At 45.2% G+C, this 15,544-nt stretch overlaps 1 protein-coding gene across 1 annotated transcript in view; it reads right to left on the minus strand.

Moving 5' to 3' along the window:
* Window positions 1-306: 306 nt before the first annotated feature.
* LTC4S (leukotriene C4 synthase) overlaps window positions 307-15,544 on the minus strand; it is a 29,917-nt gene continuing 14,679 nt past the window's right edge. The window contains exons 3-6 of the mRNA XM_075274988.1: window positions 8,491-8,590; window positions 3,591-3,661; window positions 2,687-2,768; window positions 307-486 (exon numbers count right to left, since the gene is read on the minus strand). Of these exons, the coding sequence (XP_075131089.1) occupies window positions 351-486; window positions 2,687-2,768; window positions 3,591-3,661; window positions 8,491-8,590 (389 nt within the window). The 3' untranslated portion in view covers window positions 307-350. The remainder of the gene's footprint in view (window positions 487-2,686; window positions 2,769-3,590; window positions 3,662-8,490; window positions 8,591-15,544) is intronic.

Below are 15,544 nucleotides of genomic sequence, written 5' to 3' on the forward strand. Positions count from 1 at the left end.
GTATTACAGCTCAGCTAAAAGGCATAATTCAGCTGCTGCAGAACCTCTTTGGAAGAGTGAGAGGAGTGTTGCTATAGACCAGCAATAGATCTAATATACTCACACTCTTTTTTCAAAAGAAGTCTGTAAAGTGAGACTTTGGCAGCAGTTACACAGTGCTGTATAAAATATGCTGCAGCTCCTGAAGAACCTCTTTTAAAACAGAGAAAGAGAACATATCAAAAAATTGGTTGACACCCCCCCCCCCCCCCCCAAGTCTGTGAAGGTGGTGGTGGTGGTGGGGGTTTGTCAACCAATTTTTGCTCAAATACAAGCCTATTCTATATACGGCACATCGCATAAAACAGGCCTCAAAGCATCAACCAGGTCAGGCTTGGCTTAATACTGACATCGCAGTGTGAATGCAAGAAAAAGTCCAGTAGACCGACAAGAGACAATCCAATAAGAAGCCAGAGAAAGCTCGCACTGATGTACATAGGTCTCAACCTGCAGAGAGAGACAGAGAGAGCATGTATAGTATAGTATGGTATAGTATGGTATGGTATAGTATATAGTGTATATAGCAAAGTCTAGCTAAGGGCTCGTTCACATCTGCGCCCGGTCTCCATACTTTAGGTTTCCGTTTCCTGCCTAAAACAGAGGCAGGAGACGGAAACCTGCAGGAGACTTTCTCACCCATTCATTTGAATGGGTGAGAAAGCTGTCCGGCCGAGCGCGGCAGTGAGCGTTTTGCGCTCTCCGCCGCGAAACCGGGTTTTATAATCCGGACACAGAGTCGGACATGCAGTACTCTGTGTCCGGATAAAAAAAATCCGGTTTCGCGGCGGAGAGCCGAAAACGATCACCGCCGCGCACGGCCGGACCCGGTCTATGGTTTCCGTCTTCTGGCATGCAGAAGACGGAAACCATAGAACGGAGACCAGAACGCAGGTGTGAACCTAGCGTCAGGAGCTGCACGAAGTGTATGCTGACACATTACATAGCTGTCGGTATAGTTATTCTTTTGGAGCATCCCTTTAATGCCTTTTGGAAAATCATAGCAGCAATCTGATAAATTCCCTGTTGTACAATGGGGGAGATTGGATAGGAATTAGGCCAAGAAGCCAGATTTATAAGGCACTAGCTTCTTCCCGCGACTTCGTCTGCAGGTTGTTGTCGGAGATGATCCCCCTATATTTACCGAAATGCACCCGGCAATGAGCCGCCCGCGCCTAGGCTCGGCTACATCTGTGCATATGCGCAGCAGACCCAGCGGTATATACATCCCTATGGAGGGCACAGCAAGCTTCCTTGAGACTCCATTGTGAGTGGCTTCCACGAGACTCCATTGTGAGTGGCTTCCACAGTGCCCGATGCAAGGCTATATAGCTCCGTCCACACCATAGCATAGCGTGATCCTATCATAGAACGGCTCAAGGGCCTGTGCTGACAACATAAAGGTCCTTTACTGTAGTGTGAACATTAAATCACACAAACATCCAAACTTTCACTTTTATAATATTAGGATTGGTCACATGGTGGAAATATTCCTATCTGACTATTCAGCTTCATGAATTCAAAGCTGGATTCCGTGTCAAGTTCCCAGACCTGACAGACGGTATTTTACACCTCCCATTCACTTCAAAGGGAGTTTCCAGGTAGAATCTCTATGAAGATCGAGTATAACACTTATTTATCTGCTAGCTGAAAAAAAATCAGCATCTAACTCCCATTGAAAGAAACCAATGGAGGTTGGTTTCAGTCAGAATTTGGAACAGATTTTGAGGAACAATCTGGCACAAATTCAGTGCCAAATTCCTCCCCTTAGAGGGATTTTCTTAGGATAGGTCAGCAATTGAATATCAGTGGGAATCTGACACCCAGGACTACTTTGGATCAGATGTTGGAAGTGACAGCGTCTCTTCTGTTGTCACATCACATTCATCCATTAGTCACATGGCCTATTAGCAGCTCATTCCCATTCCAGTGAATAGGTTGAGAAGCCATACCAAGCACAGCCTATGTACAAATGTATGGCGCTATGCTTGGTTTTCTGTGCAGAGCCTACAGTGCTCACCTGAACGCTACAGCCTCCTCAAACAGCTGATATGCAAGATGTAGGACCCCTGCCTAAATCTTAAGGTAAACTCATTTACAAAGGGATAGCTACAGAAGGTGCAGAGGTAGCAATCGCCATAGGGGTCCCAAAAACCTTAATCCAAAATAAGACGACACCCATACCAACCTCCATACCATACCTCTAATCATATCAATTATTAAACCTGGAAAACCCTCTAAGTGTTTTATGCGTCATACCTATTAGAGGAATAAAGCAAATGACGCTTTTACACCTACAAGGATTCTTTTCCAGTTTATTATGTGACACTTTTTACACCTCACCAGTTTTAGAAACTGTCTAGAAATGAGGGTGCGGCTGAGCAAAGTCGTAAAATTTTCCAGATATATTATAAGCATCCGCCATCATTGGTGTAAGGTGTCCAAGACGTGACACAAGGAATAGAAAAATGTCTAGCAGGATGTGCCAAATTTATCATATAGTGTAGACCAAGGTGGTAAATCTGCTGATTCTTCTGCCAGTCTGTGGTGGGTGACAGTAATAATAAACCTGCCCTGTGTCCAAAGATTCACATTACACCTTATATACTGTTCTCCTTTCACAATGAGATACATATATACACACACTTACCTTGCCAGAGCGGATTCCGCATAACCATGGAAATACTTGTATCGAGCGATTAAGTAGAGTAGACCACAGAGAGCGGAGATTCCTGAACAGTGTGACAACACAGATGGTAAGACAAGTAGACAGTGTTCCCCATGTAATACACCCCTCCCCCACACTTCAAATACCTCCCCACCTAATCTGAATGGATTGAGTCGCTTTCTGGAATACTCAGTTTCTGTGGAAGAAGTAAAATTTGGTTTGTTGATTTGACATCTATGGAGACTGCGGCTAAAGCTTAGGGATGAGATGTCACATATGGGACACTGACCGGGAAAATGATGGTGTCGCAGGGATGATACCTGTTGGCCTAAATAGTGATATTTCATGTTCATTGAATTCTCAAATGTTCTTTATCGAGGAGCATAAATAAGAGGGACTAGTAAGCCGGCGTCATGTGACATATACAATACTATATTCTACTACTAGTACACATCACATCATCTATATAACACCATCTTCAGTAACTTCTACACATACCGACAGAGCACCAGTGCCTAGTAATAAATGTAACATCTCATCATCGCCACTAGATGGCAGCTATACTCCTGCAGAATGCTATGACGAGGATGATTTCTGCTTGTTATGTCCCAGGAAAGCTCCCAACATGTATATATAACACATATATATAACTTGTCCTCAGGCTTATCCAGGGACCTCCAACGATACAGTACATATCCAAAAAGGGGCATCTGTGGGTGGTCGGTCTTGGAGTGATCATAGGTGAGGGAAGGAATTTTAGAGAACCTATGACTATGCCTTCATATACAATCGCTGTCCTGTAATGGGGCAGTGGGGACTATGGTGCACATTGAACCAATATTCATCATGTATGTAATGTGAAAAATAATAATTCTGATTTACTTACCTTGATGGAAAAATATTCCTGCAACCCAGAAAGTAGAGAGGAACAGCGGGAAATATTCAGAGCAGTTCAGGCTACAGAAAGAGACAACATTAGGCATTGTAGTGGTGCTGTGGTATCGCAAGACCCTCGATGACTACTTTTCCTCTCTCAGAAAAGGGCTACATGGTGACTCAAAGTTCACAGGGGTTTTCATTATGGCAATGTACAATCGGTTTCTATGGCCAAATGTGCAGCGTCTGGCCAGATGTTTCCCCTGCAGTACATGGCAACTATTAAATGAAGTGGATGAGCCCCCCGCAGGTGTCGCTCTTATACTAGGTTCACAATAGCGCTGGCTATTCTCCATCGTCTGAGTCCAAGAACACAAATTTAGCATTTGTTCTTAAAAAGTAGAGACCTTAGTCGTACGTTTGCTCGCCAAGACATCTTGGACAAAATGTCACAATACATTTACAGGTCACAGTGCGACTCTGAACCAAGAAGACGTGTGGTATGGTAGATATTGGTAAGAAATGCTGTGGGGGATTATCTGTCCCCTAAAATGTTCAATTCTGACTGCCTTCTAATATACAGTCCAGTCCATGTGTGCCCGAGAAAGAAACCAATTCTTCCTCTTTAGATATTTTTGGATTTCCCTCCTACACATTACAGGAATTGGTATAAAGAAGATTTTTTGCCGTTTATGACATAAGCTGGCAGCTATTCCCCCGTACATTCCGGCACCCAATACTGGTCATCGTTCATGGCCTACCCGGTCTACACATGACTGCTGCAACCATTCCCTGACCCAAGGGGTCAAATATTGTGTGACAGAAATTACCAGGTACGCTGTATATTCAAGGCTTTGACTGACTGAGCCCCTTCCCGCCGACGGCATATTTCGATTTTCATTTTTAACTCCCCTCCTTCCAAATCCCATAACTTTTTTTATTTTTCCGCTCTCAGAGCCATAAGAGGTCTTTGTGGGACAAATCATTCTTCATATCGTGTGATACCTAACATGTATGTGTTTCACAAGATTTAAGTACTTTTATATGTGTTCTAGGGAATGGGGAGTGATTTGAACTTTTAATTTTTTATTTATTTTTTTTGCATTTGTTAGACCCCCTAGGGGGTCTGATCACTAATGCAATGCATTACAATGTTAATGCATTACAATACATTGCAAAATACCAGCGCTTCTATTGCAGGCTACCTAACGTAGCCTGCAATAGAAGCAATAGAATGACAAGCCGGGGAGCCTTCACAAGGCTCCCCGCTGTCATAGCACCATTACGCTGGCCCCGGAGCTTACTCCGGGTGCCGGTGATCGCAGGGAACATGGCGGCGCCCGCGCACCACCAGGTAAATGGCGCCTCGGTCAGCTTTGAGGCGTTAGCGCTGGATGTCCATTATATAAAGCAATTAAACACCCGGCGTCTGCCAATCTAGTATGGCGGATGTTGGGAAAGGGGTTAAAGAGAGTCTGTCAGGTGTAAAATGCATCACAAAATAATAATAGTACCATTTAGGGGCCACTAATACAAGCAGATGCATATATTTGTGCCAAAAACTGATAAAGCAATGCAGCGCTAATCCTCTTTTTTAGGAATATGTAAATCAAACTGCAAGTGCACCAAGGGCGGAGCCCAATTTACTCCATTTGCCTAAAGACAGCCACAAGTGTTCAAGCTCTCCTCTACCATCACCACCCAATGCTGCTTGTGTAGCTAAGATTAACATTTTCAGCCCCTGCCTGCCTCAAGACTGTCTGTAGGCAAAAGTCCCAAATCAGACCCCGCCTCCAATGCACTTGAGGCTAATTTGCATATCCATAAAAAGATTATTATCTCTGCAATCTTCCTCAGTTTCTGGACACAAATGAATGTTTCTGCTCATATTAAAGGCCTTTACGTAGAACCATTATTGGGAGACATTTTGGACCTTATACATTTTAACACAATCCTCTTAAAGGGAACCTGTCATTACCCAAAACCAAACCTACAAGCTAAAGTATGCACAAAGACACACGGTAACTCTCAGATGTCTAGTGTTGTGAAAGGGGGAGAAATTAGTCCGCTAGGTGTTATGCTATAGGGAGAATTCGGAGGTGTTCTTTATGTCCTGTGTTGTGTGTGTCTTTGTGCGTACACATGTTCTGTGTGTGTGTGTGTGTGTGTGTGTGTGTGTGTGTGTTTGTGTGTATATACATGTTCTGTCGTGTGTGTGTAGTAATTCAGATTCCCTATGGTATCCAAAAATAGAACCATAATTTCATATATATTTACTTTGCTATGCTGTCAGTATTTACTGCAGTTTTGCATTACATTTGTCAGGATGATCTCCACAATATTTTCTGTGATTCATGCTATGTATGTAAATGATGAAGCAAGATAAAATCTGGAAGTGTAAATTAATTGAAAGCTCTTAGGTTAGGTTCACATCTGCTTTGGCCTTTCAATCATTCTGCTCCAGGGGAGCTGGACCACTGTTTTTGAGGTTACACAGAGACCCGGCGGGACCAACAAGGAAGGCACCGCACTTACTCCCAAATTTTCCATAAAACATGTAGCTTTAATTTCAACCGTATGAATACACACAACGCTGCAAGAGCGTTTCGGGATTACTCCTTTTTTCAAGTGGGATACAGATAAACAGAGTTCTCTGCATAGTAAAAACAAACAAAACAAAAGTAACAAAAAGCAAAAAAAAAAAAAAAAAAACATTCAGTAATCAAAAAATACAGAACCCAACCTTGGCACCCTGTTAACAATTTCTGTAGAAAACTTGTGCGCTTACACCCTGACAGTCCCTGGGCTGCAGCTTAGACATTGCTGCAAGCAGAGCACACAGAGGGACACTGTCAAACATGCCCTAACCATAGAAGTTGATGTGACCAGCCGATAGACCCCAAGCTCAGTATTAATTAGAGAATACAGTATATTATCACACTATCAAGACTGTTAGGTGCACATTCTGTCTGTGTTCATATTGTTAAGTTGTTAACAAAGTTCTGCTGAAAAGAAAAAGACACTCACAGATAGGATGTTCCTCCCCTTCTTCCTGTGTCTCTCTCTCCTCTCTCCCTCCACATGTCATGGCTGCACAGGCTGCCACTACCTCTTCCATATTAGGCCCAACCCACTTGAGCACATCATAAACTTAATACATGTAGGCCAGTTTTCGGGGGCAAATTACAATCACCTCTACCATACCTCCCAACCGTCCCGATTTCCGCGGGACAGTCACGATTTGGGTGACATGTCCCGCGGTCCCAGTTGGAGGGAGGTATGTCCCGATTTCAACCCAGATCTGCGTCCAGAGGACGCAGATCTGAGTTGAACACATATGCGGTTGAAGGAAGGAGATGACACATGTCAGCTCCTCGCTTCGCCGCTGCGCACCTCTCTCGCTGACACATATGCGGCTGAAGCGAGGAGCTCACCTGTGTGAGCTCCTCGCTTCGCCGCTGCCGCCGGCTACTGGCTTGCAGACGCGATGTGACACATGTGATGTGTCATGTGACACATTGCATCTGCAAGCCAGTAGCCGGCGGCAGCGGCGAAGCGAGGAGCTCACACAGGTCAGCTCCTCGCTTCAGCCGCATATGTGTCAGCGAGAGAGGCGCGCAGCGGCGAAGCGAGAAGCTGACATGTCAGCTCCTTCCTTTAACCGAATATGTGTCAGCAAGAGAGGCGCGCAGAGAGCGGCGAGGGAGCGGAGGAGAAGGTAAGTGTAATGTGGAGGTGGAACGTGAAACTAGGGGCAGATGAAGGAGAGGACGGCATGACACTGGGGGCAGAGATGGAGGTGACGGCATGACACTGGGGGCAGATGAAGGAGAGGACGGCATGACACTAGGGACAGAGATGGAGGGACATGAATCTGGGGTAGAGATGTGGAGACATGAATCTGGGGGCAGAGATGGGGGACATGAATCTGGGGGCAGAGATGGAGGGGACATGAATCTGGGGTAGAGATGTGGAAGCATGAATCTGGGGGCAGAGATGGGGGGACATGAATCTGGGGGAAGAGATGGGGGACATGAATCTGGGGGCAGAGATGGAGGGGACATGAATCTGGGGTAGAGATGTGGAAGCATGAATCTGGGGGCAGAGATGGGGGGACATGAAACTGGGGGCAGAGATGGAGGGGACATGAAACTGGGGGCAGAGATGGAGGGGACATGAAACTGGGGGCAGAGATGGAAGGGGGACATGAAACTGGTGGCAGATGAAGGGTGTATATGAAACTGGGGGAGAGATAGAGGGGGGACATATAATTTACGGGTGACTTTAGGAGGATTATACTGTGTGCGGGCACATGAAAAATTAACGAGTGGGCGGAGCCAACACAAAAGTGGGCGGGGCTAAATGTGCCACACATTTTGTCCCTCTTTCGGTTCTTCAAAAGTTGGAAGGTATGCCTCTACAATTACTATATATTCGCAATTTTGGGGGGTTTGGAAGATGGTGGTCATTCTCTACTGGCACCAAGCTTTTTTTTTAGCATGATTCCCCCTCACATTTCCTATAGGTTACTGTTGGAATAATGCATATATATGTAAGGCAACAACTACTACTGCTGTATTATATGATGAGACATTCTGTCTGTGTTCATATTGTTAAGTTGTTAACAAAGTTCTGCTGAAAAGAAAAAGACACTCACAGATAGGATGTTCCTCCCCTTCTTCCTGTGTCTCTCTCTCCTCTCTCCCTCCACATGTCATGGCTGCACAGGCTGCTGCAGTGTCTCCACAGAACTGGATTCTACTATAAGTTATAAGCTGTTTGTTGTGCTAAATAAATGCACATTGTTTGCTACTCAAGTGAGACTGGGAGCTTATTAATACCGCTGCTGACAGTTACACTTTTAGAGAAAATTACTGAGTAAAAAAATGTAATAAATTATATAAACTTACTGCGCACGGAAAATTCTATCAAATGTTGGATGACCTGATGTGTTTGGCGGCGAGATCTTGTACTTTCTACGCGCCCAGATCACTTGCATAGAGAAATACGCTGTATAAAATAAAAATAAAATTCATGTTATTTTTCTTAGCTAAATCTCAGAAAAAAAACAAATTCACTTCCATTGATCTGCACTTATGGAGGTTTGACATCTCTACATATTCTCCAGTGCATCCGCAAATCAGCAAGCCAGTCCCAAAATATTTCTGGCCCTAAGTACTGGTTATTTGTTCTATAATACTTTCCACTAGGTTTTTTTTATTGCAGTTTATGTAATAATGTATTCACTATAAATATACATAGAAATTGTACAAGCCTGCTTCTGCAGAACCTCTTTTTAAAGAATGGAAGCTTCATGCCCATCTTCAATTATTGTTCCCTATTATACAATCCCCAATTCCAGAACCGTTAGAACGCAATGATGGAAATCTCATATAACCATATTTTATTCACAGTAGATCATAGAACACACATCAGAAGGTGAAAGGTATACAATACAACACAGAACACATATGTCAGAAGGTGAAGGAGTCAGAGAGGGATTTCTTCCTCAACAACTACAGAACGAAGAAGGATGGAGCAGATCAACAATTTTATTCTAAAAAAAACCAAACAAAAAAAACACATAAGGTAGCCCGCCACCCAGGAACAAAACATAGTTCATATTAACAGCACAGTCTGTATCCCCCCCAAAGGAAGTCACAAAGGGGTGTAGGCCGCAATAACTAGTCCCCAAACATAAACAGGCACAAATCCTTCTCCAGACTCCCCTCAGGACAAGGGATCTTTGGTCTGTCAACTTCCATGTGCTGGCTTCAACTCAGCCGCCTTTCAGGTAGAGCTATAACTTGCTCAGTCCCCTTTTGTGTGCTTGCCCCAACTCGCCTGCCCAACAGGGAATAAAGCCAGAAGCCATACCTCCCAACTATCAAAGGGCAGAATGTGCACCTCAAAATTTAGCTCCACCCACTTCTACATTGACACCGCCCAATTTTAGCCATTTTTCTTTGTGCCCCAACACAGTATAATGCTCCTAAATGCACCCTCTCATTATATGCCCCCCAATTATAATGTTCCCCTCTAAGTACCTCACAATATAAAGTCCCTCTTCTGGTGCCACAGTTTAAACTGGCAGAATCTAGAGGGGGGTATTAAACTGGGGCAGCTGGAGGGTGACATTAAACTGGTGACAACTAGAAAGGAACATTAAACTGGAGCAGATGGAAGGGGATATTAAATCGTAGGGGTAACTTGAGTATGACATTAAAGAGGACCTTGTGGGGCACATGCGGTTTTATACACCGCTAGAAAGCTGACAGTGCAATCTCAGATGGGAGTTAGAGGTGATTGAACGAGATCCAGAGGGGCGGTATGTATACGTCCAGGGTTGGATTGACTCGGCCTTGTATGTGATATTGGGTGTGTATCTGCCACCCGCTTCTGACCTGTCTATACTCCAGTCAGCGGCCCAATTTGTAGCCAAATTCCCTAGGGCAATAGTCCTATGTCTAGGTGACTTTAACAGGGTGATGAATAATGCTTTGGACCGGTTTCACACTGGTTCAGATCCTCCGCCCTCCTTTCGTCCCCAGTGGTGAACCTAGCCTCTCTGCTGCCTGAGGCGGACGATCGAAAGACGCCCCCCCGGGGGTGGGGGGGATGTTCATCTTTTGATCGTCAGCCAAAGACAGCAGGGGGGGGGGGGGGGACATTACAATAAATACAATGCAGTAATACTCACAGGAGACGTCTCCCCACATTTCCAGTCTCTTCCCTTTGGACCGCCATGACCACTTCTTTCAGCTGCGACTTGACTCTAAAGTTTGAAACATAGACATCTTTGACTCCTCAATTCTCCACGCACCCAACCCCTATATATATATATATATATATATATATATATATATATATATATATATATCCCACAGCGGCCCCTGCAGCCCACAGTGGCACAATAGAGGTTGCAGGGGGGCTGCAGTGGGGCATAATAGAGGTTACAGGGGCCACAGTGGAACCTTCAAGCTCTATTATGCCCCACAGTTGCACACCCATGAACTATTATTATACTCAGGGGTCTTTTCAGACCCCCAAGTATAATAATCGGAGCCCCAGGGGAGATGAGGGAACATAAACACTGTTACTCACCTCTCCGGGGCCCGATGTTAAAGAGGACCTTTGATGGCTTTGGGCAAAGGCAGTTCTATATACTGCTGGAAAGCTGACAGAGCGCTGAATTCAGCGGATTCTGGTTTGGATTGGGCAATCGCTTCTTTGGATGCAACTAAGGCCTTCAACTCAGTCGAGTTGCCTTTTCTTTTACACTCTCTGAACCGATATGGCTTTGGCGATGGCTTCATTACATGGGTGTCCCTTCTGTACCATTCCCCTAGGGCGGCTTTGTCCATCAATGGCTCGCTGACCCCGTATTTTTCACTTGGTAGAGGCACGCGGCAGGGCTGTCCACTTTCACGGCTGTTGTTTCCCTAGCTGTAGAACCCCTGGCCATACTCCTTAGGCGAGACCCTGTCTACTGGGGTATTCTCATTGGCTCCCGCGAGGAGAGAGTCGAGCTTTATGCCGACGATCTCCTCCTCTTCCTGACTAACCACTCTGTATCATTGCCTCGGGCCATGGAGCTTATGGAGGAATTCGGTAATTACTCAGGCCTCCACACTAATTGGTCTAAATCTTCTTATATGCCCATTAGTCAAGTTTCAGTGGCGGTGGGGGGCACCACGATGTGTGGGCTTCCGGTTGTTCAGGCCTGTAAATATCTTGGTATAGTTCTTCTTAGGGATCATGAGAGGTTCCTGGATCTAAATGTGTTCCCACTCATCTCCCATTTTAGAATTAAATTCCAGACCTGGGCTGCGTTACCCCTGTCCTTCGCGGGTCATATGAACCTGATTAAAATGATAGTCTTGCCCAAGTGTATGTATGTTTTGAGCCACTCGGCCGTGCCCATGCCTCTCCGTTTTTTCCGACAGTTGGATTCTCTGACGACTTCCTTTGTGTGGGGCCACTCCAGGTCTAAATTGAGCTTGTTTACCCTCCGGAGACCGAAACAGCTCGGTGGTGCTTCTCTCCCCGATCTGTTCCTTTATTACTTGGCTGGTCAGCTTCAATTTCTCAAACCCTGGCTCTCCCCCGGACTGCTTTCGGGCCCGGAGGCCCACCTGGTTCACCATCTGGACTTGTGTATTTTGTGGCCTGTGTTGGAACATCCCCGACTGTTTAGGGGCAGACTTTTGCCCCTTCACTCTCTGGCGGCGCAGGTGTGGAAGCAGGCCCGGAAAGTGTGGTCCTTCTCTGATGTCCCCGGTTTGCCTGACCACCATAGATTGCCAGATGCCCAATCCTGGTCCCGTTATAGTGTGTCCTCCCTATCAGATTTATATGAGCAAGGTGTCTTTGTTACATTTGATTCCCTAGTCTCCTTGCAGGACATCCCTCACCATCAATTCTTTCGCTTTCTCCAAATACGGCACACTCTCTCCTCCATATTCCCCGCTCAGCCATGTGCTATTTCTGAATACCCGCTTATTGGTGTGCTCCGTTCCAAGGGTCCGAGGGGTCTGATTCCTGCTCTTTATGAGCATTTATTTTACGCAAAGGTCTCCTTGACTGAGGCCCCAGCCCTGGCACGTTGGCGCACCAATATCCCGGAGTTGACGGACGAGACGTTTCAGGATGCTCTGGAATCTTCCTTGTACATTTCATTCTCGGCCAATAATAAATTGATTGAAATATTTATTTTACATCAGTGTTACTTGACCCCAGCCCGTCTTTTTAAGATGGGTCGTCTATCTAGCCCGAATTGCCTCAGGTGTCCGTGTCCTCACGCGGACTTCTGGCACATGGTGTGGAGGTGCCCAGTTGTGCAGGCCTTTTGGAGAGGGGTGGTGGACATTCTGGCCGATGTTTTGGGCCATCCTGTTCTACTCTCTCCCGAGGTCTGTCTGTTTGGTGTGCTTGAGGAGGAGTTGTGGCAACATCATGTCCGGATCTTCCTTTGGGAAGGTCTGTTTTATGCTAGGAAGGCCATTGCCCTCCAGTGGATGGCCCCGCAGTCTCCATCGGTATCTCTGTGGCAGAGACTGGTCAATTCAATCCTTCCATTTAATCAAATTATAGATAAGGGTAGGGGCTGCCCCCAGAAATTTCTTAAGGTCTGGGGTGCGTGGTGTGCTTCTCCTGCTACCCAGTACTTTCCCCCCTCCATGCGCTCGGCACCTTTACACCTTGAGTAGGAGTTGTCGAGTTGCTTTACTCACTGCTGCATTTTCCTGTGTGTGTTCTGGTGGTAGACCGCGGCGGGTTGGAGTTGTGGCAGATCTTTCTTTGTTTGTTTGTTTGAAATTTTCTTTGTATTTTATTTTTGCACTTATTTGTCTGTTTTTTTCCTGACTGCATCGTTTGTTATGTTACTTCTCCTTCAATAATACGAGTTTAAAAAAAGAAAGCCGGCTTTCCCGTTCTGTGCCCCCGCTGAAGAGCTATCAGTGCCGGTACCGTGGCTCTTCACCGTCAGAAGGGCGTTTCTGATAGCCAGTCAGGAACACCCTTCCTCACAGTAGCGTCTATTGCGCTGTACTGTGAGAGGGGGCGTTGCTTACTGCCCAGTGATGACGCTGAGCTGTGAGGAACGCCCCCCCAGTACTCGTCTATGGACGAGTACTATCAGGAGGGGAGGGATGTGTTCCTCGCCGCTCTCACAGTACAGCGCTATAGGTGCAGTTGTGAGGAAGGGCGTTCCTGACTGACGGTCAGAAACACTCCTCTGACGGTGAAGAGGTACGGTACCGGCACCGATAGCTCTTCACCGGGGCACAGAACGGGAAAACGCAGTCAGCTTTCTAGCGGTGTATAAAACCGCATGTGCCCCAGATGGTGAAAGGTCCTCTTTTAACTGGGGAAAACTAGAGGCGGACTCCTACGGTTTAATGGTCTCCACCGGTTGCTCTTAGTTTAACCACTTCTAGACCGCCCATAGACTATAAACGTCCGGAAGGTGATTGCCTTGTTCTGACAGGACGTACCAGTATGTCCAATCAGAACACAACAGCTGCACAAGATCATGCAGCTGCTGAAAAAGGGAGCTGCTGTAACTTCAGCCGGAGCTCTCAGAGAGAAGGCATGGAAGGCTTATTAACTTCCCTGCGTTCTCGATAGCTGTGTATACAGCTCAAGAAGCGCTGTATACACAGCTATGGGTGCCGCCATGATGCAGCCGCCCTCTAACCCAGCGGTCACGTCATCCATCGGTGTCAGCGTCTTCTAAGAGTCTACAGGACCCAGATCATCTCTAGTAAGGTTTACAGTAGCGTGCAGGAGGCTGGATTCATCCTGCAACTGGGGCGAAATGTACCAGCCCCAGTTACAGGGGAAATCAGATGTCCCCTAAGGTCTCTTATAAAAAAAAAAAAAAAAGTAAAAATAATTTAAAAAATAAATAAAATAATACACCAATAAAACACCGTTATTAAAGGTTATAGCCCCAGCCCCGATGACATCATACAAAATAAAAAATTACTGTAACTAAGAGGAAAAGCTATTTTATAAAGTTTATCAGTAGCACTTTGTGTTATTACATAAAAAAAATAAAAAGGTGAAAACCAGACACAAATTCCCTCCTATTTTGTCTATATTTTCCTGGATATAACAAAAAAATTAAAATATAGTCAAAAATCAAAACAACATAAAAATAAAACCCTATGTGTTCCCCCCCAAAAAAGACTCAAAAATTAGTTGAATGAGACATATAAGAAAAACGTTAAAGCCCTTAACAACTTCCGGACCGCCCATAGACTATATACGTCCGGATAGTGATTGCCTTGTTCTGACAGCACGTACCGGTACATCCAGTCAGAACACAGTAGCTGCACGGAGATCGTGCAGCTACTGAAGCTGGGAGCCGGCTGTAACTTCAGCCGGAGCTCCTAGAGAGAAGACAGGTTTATTCCCTTCCTTGCCATCTCGATCACTGTGTATACAGCTCTCAATGAGAACTCTATACATGACTATGGACGCTGCCATGATGCGGCCGCCCTCTGACCTGGCGGTCATGTGATCCGCCGGGAGAAGCGTCTTGCAAGAGCTGCTGGGTCCTACAGGACCCAGGTCAGCTCTGTATACTGCGTATACAGCATGCAGGAGGCTGTAATCCTCTGCAACTGAGGCTAAATGTACCAGCCTCAGTTGCAGGGGAAATCAGCCTCCAGTACAATAAAAAAGTGATCAGATGTCCCCAAAGGTCTCTTATCACCTTATGAGGACACAATCTGAAAAAAATTAAAATAAAAATATAATAAAAAAGTTTTAAAAAAAAGGAAATAAAATATTTAAAAAATAATAATAGGTTAATAAAACGCCGTTATTAAAGGTTATAGCCCCACCCGCGACGACACCATACAAAATAAAAATTACCGTAACTGAGAGGAAAAACTAGTTTTTCAGTGACACTTTGTGTTATTAAATAAAAAAAGATAATATATTGAAAACCAGACACAATTTCCCTCCTATTATCTTTATATTTTCCCGGATATAAGAAAAAATAAAACACATTCAAAAATAAAAAATTACATAAAAATAAAGCCCTATGTGTCCCCAAAAAAAGATGCAAAAATTAGTTGACTGAGACATATGGGGAAAATGTTACAGCCCTCAAAACCGCACATACAAAATAAACCTAAAATGTGTCTGGTCCTGGACCACAAATTGGCCCGGTACTGAAGTGGTTAAAACTGCACGAATTTGAAAAAAACAAAAAAAACCAAAAACTAAAATGTGTCAAGTCCTGGACCAGAAATTGGCCCAGTACTGAAGTGGTTAATATCCCTTTCTAGTTGCCCCCAGTTTAATCTCCCTATCCAGCTGCCCCCATTTTAAGGTCACCATCCATCTGCTTCTACAGTTTAATATCCCCCTTCATCTGCTCCCAATTTCATATCCCCCCCTTCATTTGTCCCCAAAGTTTAACATAATAAAACACTGATACTCACTTCT

This window comes from Leptodactylus fuscus, chromosome 5 (assembly GCF_031893055.1).
Source record: "Leptodactylus fuscus isolate aLepFus1 chromosome 5, aLepFus1.hap2, whole genome shotgun sequence".
Taxonomy (NCBI): domain Eukaryota; kingdom Metazoa; phylum Chordata; class Amphibia; order Anura; family Leptodactylidae; genus Leptodactylus; species Leptodactylus fuscus.